The sequence below is a fragment of the Natator depressus genome, chromosome 14 (genome assembly GCF_965152275.1).
Source record: "Natator depressus isolate rNatDep1 chromosome 14, rNatDep2.hap1, whole genome shotgun sequence".
NCBI lineage: Eukaryota > Metazoa > Chordata > Testudines > Cheloniidae > Natator > Natator depressus.
Genome location: NC_134247.1, coordinates 9,043,802 through 9,057,576, shown reverse-complemented (window position 1 = coordinate 9,057,576; position 13,775 = coordinate 9,043,802). Strand labels below are relative to the sequence as shown.

At 44.7% G+C, this 13,775-nt stretch overlaps 1 protein-coding gene across 2 annotated transcripts in view; it reads left to right on the top strand.

Moving 5' to 3' along the window:
* Nucleotides 1-13,775, top strand: part of RHBDL3 (rhomboid like 3) — a 125,191-nt gene that overhangs the window by 90,097 nt on the left and 21,319 nt on the right. Inside the window, exons 4-6 of one of the 2 annotated variants that reach the window (XM_074971932.1) lie at nucleotides 996-1,220; nucleotides 2,149-2,267; nucleotides 8,864-8,976. In XM_074971932.1, the coding sequence (XP_074828033.1) occupies nucleotides 996-1,220; nucleotides 2,149-2,267; nucleotides 8,864-8,976 (457 nt within the window). Of the gene's footprint in view, nucleotides 1-995; nucleotides 1,221-2,148; nucleotides 2,298-8,863; nucleotides 8,977-13,775 lie in introns of both variants that reach the window. The other variant, XM_074971931.1, reaches the window with a different exon arrangement.

Sequence of the window (13,775 nt, the reverse complement as noted above, 5' to 3'; positions counted from 1 at the left end):
AGAGAAAACCAGGCATATTATATAGCAGCTATGTGATGCTGCTGTGCAACAGGTTTGTTTGCCATGCAGGCCAATTATCGCTTTGCCAGGTAGTTAGGGCCTGATTTTTAAGACAAGTTAGACACACAATTCCATATGCCTAATTTGTGAGTGCAAGTGCTTTTATTGTGCGTGCAAACTGGGAAATTGTGTGCTCAAAAAGATAATAAGTTTAATGCTGAACATATTCAATCATGGTATTTGCATATGCAAATTAGTCACACAGTTGTAAGCCCAAACTGTCTGAAAATCTGCCCCTCTATTTGTTATAGTAACAATTTAAAAAAATCACCAACAACATTGCAATCTTATAATAGCTAGGATTCTCTGAATATTAGTTAAATCTGTTGTCTACTGTAGCTAGTGTGATCATTTTGGTACACAATACAAGTTTAGTATTTTCCCTTTGAAACTCTGTGTAAAATCTGCACTAGCACCAACTGCTGCAAATTAGGAACACAGTTGTTAGTGATGTGGTGCCATAAATGTATATGTCATTTACAACAGATAAAATGCATGTCCTGAAGAGCTGGAAAGGTGTGAGTACATAGATCACAGGTTGAGCCACAGTGGGAATGCTTCAGAAATCTCGTGAAAACCCACCTGATCATGAAGGAAGAAATGGAGGATGCTTAATGTATGTTGTTTGACAGCTAGTTCCAAAGGGAAGTGAGTCAAAAGATTGATAAGGGAACAGGCCATCAGGAGTGGGAAGGGCTATGGGACTTCCTGACCATCAAAGGGAGTTCATATTGCCCTGGTCAGACAGAACTCACTGCCTCATGACAGTCACAGACTCTGATCTTCTGGATCCCGCTGCTCCAGCCTGGTAACATTCCCCACAGACAGACACACTGAGCCTAGGCTCACAAGGCCCCAGGTTGGTAGTACTCCCACCTGAGAAGTTGCACTGGCCCATGTTTTGGGCTCATGTTTTTTCCCTTTTCTCTTTTCAGATGAGCAACAAAAGGTCCAATAGCTTCCGCCAAGCCATTCTGCAGGGGAACAGGAGGCTGTGCAGCAAGGCACTGCTGGAGGAGTCGGGACTAAGCCTGTCCCAGAGGCTAATTCGACATGTTGCGTATGAGACCCTGCCACGCGAGATAGACCGGAAGTGGTATTACGACAGTTACACCTGCTGTCCTCCGCCCTGGTTCATGATTGCCATCACCATTGTAGAGGCAGGTATCCTACTGCGCCGCTCCTGAAAACCCCTCCCAGAGCGCGAGCAAGTGTGGGGAGACTTTTACCCCACACGTACAGACCGTGGCTCTGCCAATGCACCTGCCTCTCTTGAACCCGCATTGACACTGGGGCCACACTCTGTGCTCATTTGGTGATCTGCGTGAATAGGGACTAGGGTGAAACTAGCACATTCACTTTCACATGTAAATGGGAGATTTGGAACCGAGGTCTCCAAAAGCAGAAGTCTAGGTCATTCATCTGATGCTTTCCATGGCATGAGCTTCTGGTGTGGTACCTCAGTACAGCTTCAAAGTTCTGCTTAAGTTAGTTGTCAGTGGGCCACTAGGCAAAGGGTGGTGCCAGTGGAAAACCTAAAACCTCTTGTGCCTTTGGTCCAAATCCCCTTCAGCCTTTGAGCTAGATAAATTTGGTTTCTATGGAGCTTACTCACCCGGGGTTCTTTAGAAGGAGACAATACAAAGCAAGGTTCTGCACGCATGCTAAAGACTCTGGTACCTTTCATAAGGGGTAGGTGCTTGCCTTATCATTCTTCAATAAAACATGTCCTTACCCCTCCGCTTTCCTCACTTCCCTGCTCATGGGGTCTACATTTCAGTGATGCTGTCCGGATGCAGTTTGTCAAGTGCTTTTGGGTCCTTTGCAGTGAAAGGTTGTATGTAGATTTACAATTTTGTTTGGTTTTGAGGCCTTTTTTTTTAAATGCATCTTAATTGGAGTTTGTTAGTTCCTCAGAGCAGGAACCTTGTAATCATTCATGTTTGTAAATGGCTAGTACTCTCATAGTGCTATATAAGCATGTTGTAATAGCTGGGGGAACCTATTGCGCAAGTTGGATATTGAATTGTAGTTTATTTCTGTGGAGCGATGGTGTTCATTAACTGAGGAATCTCCCTGCTTTTCTAGGTTGCCTTTTTTCTTTACAACGGAGTGGTATTGGACAGATTTGTGCTGCAAGTCACCCATCCTTTATACCTGAAGAACTCATTAGTGTATCATCCTCAGCTCCGTGCTCAGGCTTGGAGGTACCTAACCTACATATTCATGCATGCCGGGTGAGTACTTCACAAATTTCAGAGGTTCCCCACAGCTGAGTTTCCAGAGAGAGAGAGATTGACTTGAATCAGTTCAGAATTGGATTTTATAAAAGATTTTTCAGTTGCAAACGGCCATTCTGTGAAGTAGAAGAAATCACATGCTGTTGAGGGACATGGTAAAATACTGGGCTGTTGTTCAGATGGGTTACCTTCAAAGTCCTTGCACTGGAGGAAATGGCACTAGTGATTCGATAGGTGGTGCTTGTCTCTCACTACTGAGCCAGTGACCCCGACATACATATCTGGGGCTATGTAGCTCTGCGCTTCCCCAACTGTCCATTTGCCCAATTTCCCCCAAGTACAACTAGGTGGATATTGGAGAAGAAATCTGCAAAAATGTAGCTGAATTTTTTACCCAATTTACCACATTTGGCTTTGAGATGAAATCTGGTCTTATGGCTAAAGTACTGGATTGGGTTTCAAGAGGTCTGCGTTTTAGTCCTGACTCTGCCACAGACAGCCTGTGTGAGCTTGGGTGAGTTGCTTAATCCCTCTGTGCCTATAATCTATAATTACTTAATAATATTTTGCTATCTTATTGTATTTGGTGGCACCTAGAGGCCCCAAATCAAAATCGGAGTCTCATTTTGCTAGGCTCTGTACAAACACACAGTATGAGACTGTTCTTGCCCTGAAGAGGCAACAAGACAGACAGACAATCAGAGGGGAAATTGAGGCACAGCATGAACGGACTTGCCCAAAGTTACACAGGGAGTCTGCAAGCCCAGCTGGGAACAGAATCCAAGTCTTATGAATCCCTGTTTCCTGCCCAGTGTCCCATTCCCTGGACCTCTCTACCCCACAGGGGTTTTATGAGGCTTGCTTAATTGGTGTTTGTGAAGTGCTCAGATGCCATAGTGATGACAGCACCACAGAAAAGCCTGTAAACGGCTGAAATGTGCATGCTCCTTTTGTGTGTGTGCGCGCCAGTGATCTCTCTCTTTGCAAATGTCTGGATAGATAAGTTGTGGTTTTTCCCTAAATTTTTCATTGGAAATATCACCGTGACAAACTTCTCTGTGATAGTTTATAATTCGAACCTTACAAGGAAATGGCTAGAGACTCTTCCTTTTTTTTTTTTCCCCTTACATGAAAGATTAATGGAAATCTAATCAGTGGTGCCCACTAAAATGCTGAAAAGATCCATCTGATCTTCCTAATTTGCTAGTGAATAGCTCCCTAAACTTCTCTCCTCAGCTCACAATTGGTCTTGTGCATAAGATCTCACCCAGATCTTTCAAGTAAACATCATGTAAATTTCCTAGGAGGAGCCAATTTTGTTTGAAAGACAGGGCAAAGAAGAAATTTCCAAAACACCTGTGTCTCCTGCATGCCATGGCCCTCCAAAAACAGCCTTGTCCAAACACATCTCCAGCTGGAGGGTGGTGAGGGCAGATAGTGGAGGGCAGAGAAAGAGGCGCTTCTGCTGGACAGGACACAGACCACACATGCAAAATGTGAAGTGGAAAGGTCCATCTTTGAGGAACTCAAGCGAGGATGAGGGGAAAATTGGCCTTATAACAGAAAGTTACTCTCAACCTTAACTATTGAGCAGCAACCCAGGGCTTGTCTTCACTGTCAAAAAGCTGTGTTTTTTACCTCAGTATAATTAATGCCCCTGAGCTATCCTGAGGTAAAATCTGAAGCAATGTCTACACTACTGGTGCTGCTGCAGCACAGCTATGGTGCTGCAGTCGTGCTCCTGTAGTGCTGTAGTGTAGACACTCCCTACAGTGACAGAAGGGGTTTTTACACGGCTGTCATTAATCCACCTCTCCGAGAGGCGGTAGCTAGGCTGAAGAATTCTTCTATCCACCTAGTGGCATCTACAGTGTGGGTTAGTCGGTTTATTTATGTAGCTCCAGGCTGTGGATTTTTTACACTCCTGAGCAATGTAACTAGGTCAACCTAAATTTTAAGCGTAGACTTGGCCACAGTGAAGACTAGGCACTGTAGTTTTAGTGTGAGGTAAACTCACTTTGGTCAGCCTCAGGCAGGTAGGGGCATGTATAGTGCTGACCTTGGCAAGTTTTCCTCACAGTAAACCTCAAGAGCCTTGTTTTCACTGTGTTTTTACCTGAGAATCACTCATGTGCATGAATTACCTTGAGGTCAAAAATGTAGGCCTAACTCTCCATAATATGTACTTGTATACCTTGTGTATACATACACATGGGCGTATGTGTATTATATAGCTTGTACAATCAGATAAAATAGCAAACTGCTTTGGGATCCATTTGAATGAAAGGTAAGATTATTAGTGTTTAAACTTCTTTCGTTATTGTTTGTAACAGGGCTTTCCAATCCATGAAATGTCACCACTTCGCCTTAGCAAGCAGCGCTCTGGTGTTAGTCACACATCTTGCTTGAAAAGTTTGCCAAGTCCTTTATTTACCAAGTTTACTTCACAGCCCTGGCTGGTTTCGGAGGGAGGCGATACTGAAGACAGTATCGAACGTCTAACCTTTGTAAATATTTGAGATTTATCCCAGAGAGCCTCATTACTTTTGCAATGAATTCTAAATCATGTAGATACATAACCATCAAAACCACATACAGTCCTGCTTGAATAATAAACCCTGTAGCAGTTTTTATGAGGAAGCAGCATCCAATAGTTGGATGGTTAAATGGTCATTTATTGCTGACTTATCTGTATTAAGTACCTTTCGTATCAGGAGAATAGATAAATCCCGAAAAGGTAATAATCATTTTACTGTGAGCCCATTATTCCCATCTCATTTTCAAAGGGCAGGCTAATCCAGTGGTGTGGAGTCTATTGCTGTTATACTTCCTGCTGAGACTTTAACATGGTAATTTGCATTTCTTAATTTACTGCGCTTGTCTGCTTTTTTTTTTAAAAATGAAAGTGACAGTCAGAAGGTGTTGGAGAAGAAGGCAGTTGCTAAGGCCAGCTGGCTGTGCTTCTAGAAAGATTCCAAAAATGCACTGTTTGTGTCTCCATCCTCATGGAAAGAGCTTTATAAAGAGGCCTGAAAGCCAAGTCGAAGCTGTAAATTTTGCCCTTCTGCTTTCATGCAAAGCAGCTGTTGATTATTGGGGGCCCACCCATTTATTACACTGCCGTAACTAATGACTTGCATTGATTCTCAGTCCCATTTGTTTGGTCCCAGAGAAGGCTAACGTCCTAATAAATCAGTTACATTGTCATTTCAAGAATGACACATTCAGAGCTGGAGAAAGCTAATTATGTTTTATGGGTGCTTATTGACTATGGAACCTCTGATGCTCTTAGCTTGATGGGAAAGTGGGCTGAATAGGCTCACTCCTGGTAACGCTTTTAAGAACAGGCACATGTGTCAGGTCCACTGAAATAGCTTTTAGAGTCCCTAACAAGAATAAGCTTTGCCTGCAAAAGCTGCCTTGCTAAAATAAGGACAGTTGCTTGGTTTTAAAATGTTGGACATTCCCCAGGATGGTTACTAAGTATCAGTCTCTTGTTTTCCTTCTATACAAGGGCAGTGAGATGCTCTGATTCATTCCTGTGATCTCTATTTGACTTTCAGTAGGCATTCCCAACTAAGTGCTTGAGTCCCCTGTACCTGCATGAGCAGAATGAACACAAGAAAATGACTATGCCCAGTGGCTCCAATGCTCAGAGCAAGCAGAATAAGCACATTCAGTTAGGTTACAGAAATGTCCAATAATGATAAACTGCAGAACAAATGTTGGGGGGGGGCACGCAGCGGGAGGATTGGATTATTAGAGAATATTAGAAATTAGAGAGAGGCTGATGTCTTAATAGGTTTGTTTCTATCTTCCTTAAGGACAGGATTGCACCTTCCAGAACGAGGTCTAGTTGTCCAGCCTAAGTTTAAAACGTCCCAAAGGATGCAGCTTCCACCACCTACCCAGGGAGAATATTCTACAGCCTCCACAGCAGGAAGATTTCCCTGATATTTACATTAGGCAAATCACAATGCTAACATGAGGAAAGCCCAAAAGAACTAAATATACCTAACCCAAGATAAGTGATGACTAAGGCACTGGGGACAGGATAACTGATTGGCCATTTGGGTGGTGAGAACACCACGGGTGACCAGGAACTATCTAGGATGGCATACGGGAGGCCAGAGTACCATCGTTAAAACACTTGGGAATCCTTTAGTAGCAAAGGGGATGTGTAAATATTTGTATGATGCTTTAAAAAATAGAAAACAATAGCTATGTGCCAAGTGTTGTTGATTAGATGTAAGATCTTTGCTGTTCTAAACTCATGACCAAACACAGTGGAAATCTACAGCATCAGTGTCTTTTTTTTCACAGATGCATCTGCTTGGGATTCACGCTTTCCGCCTGGCTCCCACGCAGGTTGGCACTTGTTAACGTGCACAGTAGGGATGGTGAACGACAGGCTGGAGTTCCGCAGGCAGCCTTGACGCTGTGTTTTGCACTGTAGGTGGGAGTTGCACAAGCACTCAGCATGGGCCTATCTCTGTTTCTGCTGCAGCCCATCAGCATTGAATCATTGACTCTAGTGGGAGCAGAGCTAGGTCAATCCCGAGTGCTTTTCACAATCCCTCCTTGCACTTGATAGATCCCCCACATGAAGCCACCCTATGTCAGCCAAACATGAAATCTCTACCTTCTTTCTGCTGCTGCTACGAGCAAATAGGGATAGGCCCAGCAAATGTTAGGACATGGAGCGTGGGGTGGGGCCTGCTAGCATGAATCCTGAAGCTGCATTGTGTATCAGCAAGGTGAAAAAGGAACTGTCATAGGACAGCTGTGTGTAACCTAGAATTGCCTTGAAACTCACATGTCAAATTGATGTGCAGAGCGGGAGGGCATACTGTCAAGTGGTTAGAGCAGAAGACTGAGAGTCAAGATTCCTGGGCTCTTGTCTGTCTCTGCCACTGTCTTGCTGCGTGGCTGAACGTCACTTAACTCCTCTGTACTCCATTGTACCCATGTGTGAAAAGAGTGTAATAAGAGTGTTGTGAGGCTCAGTTGCTATTTGTAAAGAACGTTGCGGTCTTTGAAAGGACCTAAGGGCTGCAAAGGAGGATTAGCAGTAAAAGCAATAAGTGATGTAACGTGCTCTGAACAGCTTGGTTGTGGGTCCCCTGATTCCAGTAACCGTGCTTTTTCTCTAGTATTGCTATTTATTTCCATGCAGAAGCTATTTCTAATTTTATACATGCATCAGTAGCTTCAATTATGCTTTGACAATTTATGAGGACTACACTGAACAGGGTTTCACTTAAAGGTGAAATCATTTCATAGCATCTGCTTGGTACGATAAAAATCTTTTCAGGCGGGATATTTTACTCACTGTCTTTTTATCAGTAATACCTGTGCCACCAAAGCTTGATCTTTTCAGAGTACAATTTGGCATCAAAAGGGAGAACTTCCATTATATAGATTAAAATACTATGTCAAGCACACTCCCAAAAGGATTTGATTTTGTGGAGCTGGACAATAGAAGGAAACCAGGAATCTTCTCTCAGTTGCATTCCTAGCCCCTGAATCAAACATAGCCTTCACTTAACCGTCTTCATCACCCAGTGTATTTGGTGGGTCAGTGCACAGTGAATAGTCCATGGCTCTACATTCCTGCTATATGCATTGATTCACACATTTTTCCCCATGTCGTATATTCCGTTAGGCCAGGCCATGCTTTGTTGTTCAGGTTCACATTGTAACAGGCTTGAATCTGAGTAATGTGTGGAGCATTCCTAAAACCGCTGGTCTGAATCTGAGACTTCATGTCATAGCAATCCGTTACCAATGCTATTGAGAGGGTGAAGTGTCTTCTTATGAAGATAGCGGCCCTTATAACATGGAAGATGAAGAGAATTTGGTGTAATCTTAGGAGAAGACAGGATTCTTATGAAAAGGTTTAACGGAAAAATCAGGGAGTGCACTCTACCTATCTAGAATTAGCCCATTTCATCTGGGGATTATTTTGTAATATTCTTTTGGAATAGTAAAAATCTAACATAATATCCATCCACAAAATTCACTGAAGGAATCCACCATGGTAGCCTGTAATAAATGACTGGGGAATGTGAACTGTATCCATCACAACTTCTCTTTGTTGGATGATGTCAGATCTGTTCAATTTCATGTGCCAAAATTGTCTTCTAGTGGCTGCAGCCTGCAAGGCTAAAACCCGCAATGTTACTACTAGTGAGTCTTCCTTAGGCTTTGGCTTTGGCTTTGTTTAGCTTTTAAACAAAGGTCATGGTTTTTATCCCCTTGCCACTGTGGTGGAGTTTGCAGTCATGGATTCATGACAAAACCTATGCCCAGGGATAGCTGCCTGTCTCTCCAAATGCAGGTATCAGAGCATGTGATATGAATATTGATGATAAATCAGCTGTAGGTCAGTGGCTAAAAAAAAAAAATGCATGAAAGTTACATAGACTAAGCCAAAGAAATCTGATTAGAATCTAGATTGTGGCTCACTTGGCCTCCTCTTCCAAGACATCATTACATTGTGGGAAACAAGGGGAAAACACAGTTAGAAAGGACACAACTAATGGTATCTTTCTTTGCCCCAGGATAGAACACCTTGGACTCAATGTTGCTCTTCAGCTTCTGGTTGGGGTTCCCCTTGAAATGGTGCATGGAGCAGCAAGGATTGGCTTTGTCTACATTGCTGGAGTTGTAGCAGGTAAGTGGTGTGTCTGACCCCAGATGACCGCGTGCTGGAAGTATCACAATCAATGTTCTCAAAGGTTTGGGTGTTTATGGTATGGGAGGAAAAGGTGCTTATTCTTGACCTTTCTTGGGCAGGAGTTCTTTGCTTTCCGTGCCAAAGACTTGGGATGCTTGGGATGATGCTGGCCATTTAGCCTTGCCATTGTAATTCTAGCACTAAGGTTATAACACTTGAAACATGGATCCAATGGGGCTATACAGTCTGTCTTGCAAATAGCATCTGCAGGATGCAATATTTTGGGAATGACCCTGCACAATGGTGCTGATGTGGCCAGCAATTACTAAAGTACCCCCAGGTCTCTGCCACATCAGTTCTTTCAGCAGCAGGGAAGCCTTGATTTTAGCTCTTCATTTTCCTTTGAGGTGCATGCATTTCTACTTGGCAGGGAAAGCCAGGCAGGTACTTACAAGAATGTAGCCCCCATTCTGAATTGCAAAATTTTCCATTTGTTTAAAAAAAATGTTTTAAACATTTGAGCCAAATTCTGCAAACTATGCAGCCCGGGTGCCTTAAGTGAACCTCGGAGCTCCATCTGAGACTCAGCGGGCGTGAACCTCACATGCCTGGAAATCAAAGAAAGCAAAACCTCAGAGGCTTGTGAAACCTGTTAAGCAAAACCTCAGAGGCTTGTGAAGGCTCTGACTGGAGCATAGTCACGTGGCAGCCTTGGTTCAAATGTGCTTTATCTGCTGAAAGACAGCAGCTGTGCCCAAAAGCCACCAGTGCTTCCTGTAGAGCTCTCATGCAGTACCTGTGCAGCCTGGCGAGCTCTGCTCCAGGGATGTCCTGCTTCTGAAGTACTGGCAAGGCTTGTCCAACTCAGGGCCTCCGTGGCATCACTGATCACTGGCGCGATCATGGCATCATGACATTGCATTTGCATCACTGTAGTGTTAGTCCCTTGGGGATTAAGCAGATGGCCCGATACCTTTGCCATCCTAGGAGGAGGAGGAGGCAGAGTTGCTCCCTTGTTCTGCCTTAAACTCTGGCTGGAATTTACAAGTTCAGAAGGAGAAGCAAAGTCAAAAGCCAAGATTTTTTCTCTGCCTGTATTTGACTAAGATTTTCGGGAGTGACTAGGGAGTTTATGTACCAGCCCCTGCTCTCTGAATTGTCAGACCTCTTTAAGGGTTCTCAGTTTGGGCACCCAAAAAGCTCATGCGTGTATCTCACGTGGTGGTAACAGCTATGCAGTAAAATGCAGAGGCTGATCACATCTTTGTGTCCTCTGTGGCTTGGGCGGACTGGGACTCGGGGTGGCCAGTGAGCTGGCTGTGGCAGGGATCCTCTGACTGCAGGTGGGGCTCGGGGCTCCAGCAGGGGAGGGGAGAAGGATAGGGTGTGGTAGGGTAGGGACGGACCCTGGGGTAGAAGGGGCAGGGCTGGACACTAGGCTCCCTGAACAGGGGGTTCATGTGCTGCCCATGGCTGTGTGGACATACTCTAAGTCACTTAGGTGCTTTTGAAAACTTCACCCCATGTCTATTGAGCCATTGTGATCTGCAGAGTCCGAGGCTGAAATCTGGGTCTACCCCACTTACTCTGCAAGACTGAAACATGGTTTGGCCATGTTGGGTACTATTGTGTGGTAACCAGCTCCCACACCCTGCTGGCTTCTCATAGCGTAGCTGAGATCCAAGGCTCAAAACTGTGTTGGACACTGTTTGGAAATATGCTTACAACTTGACATCTTCGCTGGGGGCTTGGCAGATGGGTCTACGTTTGACTAACTGCTACCCAAAAAATACACAGACTTAAAAAAACCAATTGCTTATAAATGCAAAGTGAAAAACTAGGGCCGTTTTGAGAAAAGGCCTATGCCTGGCAGCACAAGCAAAGCAAGCCACCATTTAGGGTTTGTTGTTTCAAATCACATGGGAGCTCTGCAGGCTGACTCTGTCTCTTCCTTTGTTTGTGAGGTCATAGGTGGAATTGACTTGCCATCAGAGCCACCTCTAGTAGTGGGACTGGAAGGGAGCAAATCTGTGGCCTCAGCCTTTATCCTTGGTAGCTCTGGCCTGCTGTTGCTTGAGGACCGACAAATTGTAACCACAGCCAGGATTTGCAGGCCCACACACGCTTCTTATGGACTGGGCACGTCTTTTAGTTTGTCTCGGCTACCATGCTTCTTATTATTCTAAATGAATTCTCTGATTTCCGTTCATGCACATGCTTTTCCTTTAATTAATGGTGCTAAGTACGCTGTGGAAGGCAGTGCTGAAAGTAATCCCTTCTTATCTCAAGGTGAATACAACTTGGAAATTGTTAACATGAAGAATCACAGGCAGAAAACCAACACAATATCCCTTTGCGGTTAGATTTGTTTAGCCAATTATTTGACGCATTTGATTTAAAACATGTTCCTGGTGCTTTGAACTGTGCTGGGAGAGTGAGTGAGAGAGAGCACAGGTTAATGCTGCAGATCGAAGAAATAGAGAGATAATACAGCTTGTAAACAAATGGGGCAGCCCAAACATGCTCATCCCCTGCCCTTAACTGACTTTCATCAGGAGGGATAGCTCATTATTTCTAATCTAATTCTCTCCAGTTTGCTTGGCTCTGCTATTAGAACCTTTTGCTGTGCAGAGATGGTGAGACCGAAAGGGATGTTTCCAGCACAGCGCCCAGGGATTTAATTGTATAAATACTATTCTCATTAATGGTTCCTCATTAGCTTCTCAGCCAGAGAACAACTCACTCAGCCAGGCTCCATAAGAGCCCAGGAACCTGGCTATGTTTCCCTGGGGATGGGTGTCTTTCAGCTACCAGAATTAAGGGGGCGTCCGCTCCAGGGTTAAGGATGCACTGAGATTTGCGGGTAAAGCAGGACTAAGCCCCTTTCTTTCTCACTTGGACTGAAATGAGTCTCCAGATTTAACACCCTAGCTCTACAGGTGACAGCTACATTGAATATAGTTAAATATTTACTAACGTGTTGCAGAGGAAAAGCCTGTTAACAATGTCTTCGGGCTTGTCGACACAGACCAGTAATATGCACCAGCGGGGTGTGAATTCTAAGGCACAGCAACGCGTTGCACACCAACTGGCCTGCGTAGACCATGATGTGATACTCAGAGCTGTGAGGCACCTCCTGGAGGTACTCAGAGCTCTGAAGCACCTCGCTACCACCTGTCCTTAGCATGAGAAATCCTTGTCTGGGCCTGTTGGGAGTGAGCTCCACAACTCCACTGGCCACAGGCAACACACACACTCTCCTCCAGGCCTATCCAGGCCCCACTCTCTCTGCAGGTTAACAATAGGCACGCTCCAACCCCCGTGTATCTCCCTGGAGGATCCAGACCTTGTTCCACTGGACACTCACAATATTCACAGATTCGCTGCTCCTGAAGAAGCAGTACATTCCAGCCGACCGCTTCCATCTCAGGTCACCGCTCTGTTTAACACGCAACACTTAGATATGTTTATAGTGAAAACAAGGAAAAGTTTATTTAGCAGAGTATAGAGAGTCAAGTGCTAGCTAGCAGAAGTATTGAAACAAATGGGTACCTATAAAATATAATCATAATACACATTCTAGAACCTAGACTTACTTAACTAGATACTTTCCTGTCTTACAGAGGGATGCTCACCCCAAAGTCCTTCCAGTATTTTACAGTCAGGCTTGGCTGTGATCTTCCATTCATGAGACAAGTTGTGCTTGTCAGCTTGCCCCCACGGTGAAAGATCCCGGATGTCCATTTGCACCCCAGATATATCAGAACAATCCATTGTCCTTATTCACAATCAGGACCTCCCCCTGCTCGTGATTGTCTCCTGGGTACTCCTTTCTGGTAGATTTCTGGTGGAATCTCTTAATCAGCATCTGGCTCAATGTGCAAATAGGCCTACACTGTGAAGCCTACAATACACATATGACCAGACAGGGAGATAAGTGTCCATTACCTCCTGCCTGAAAGGAGCCTGTCTGAGGCGTGTCACCTCGTGGTGACCTGCCTTACCTCCAAGTCCTTAAAAACATAATTTTTAGTACAGATAAATAACTTCGTAAATATTATCCATCCATACATTTTGTGGTGATTATGATGACCTGCAGGCTACTGGCTCTTGGTAGAGACCTCACATGCCACCCTTTGGCAAATTAGTATGCATATATACAACCCAGGGGATCCCTGTAAAACTTTGTGCACCCTGTGCCCTCTGGCATTTAGTATGAAGTGGTCCCTGGGTCACAGCTGGCGCACACGTAAGAGTTCCCTACTGCTTATTAACATAGTGGTGTTTGAAAAAGGGCTACGTTAACCTGCACTAGAGCATTTCTAGTGTGCACCAGCAGAGTCTAAACAGGGCAGTTAGTGGGAGACATGTTGGTGTGCATTAGAATTCACACCCCACTGCTGCACACTACTGCACTGTGTAGACAAGCCCTGTGAGAGATTTGGTCCTGACAGACACAGCTTTGTGTTTGGCTCTTGACCAGCCATGTCTCAGCAAACTTCCCAGGCACACACTGTGCCAGCATTGCAGGGATAAGATGCGTAGAGTAACACAACATCAGTTGTTTTCCCCCAATTGGGCAGAACCTGCTTTGTCTCTGCCAAGAAAAGCCATCTGAGCCACTCAGATCCATCAGCTCCTTCCAGTACCACCACTGCCTCTCTAGCCTTTGCTCCCTTCCCTTGGTCCCTGGCTACAGCCCTAAACAATAGTTCATCCCATTTGCCTCTAGGGGACTCCCACCTCTGCCCCAACGCAATGTTCCTCCAGCTTCCATTGCAACTCGTTCACTCCTG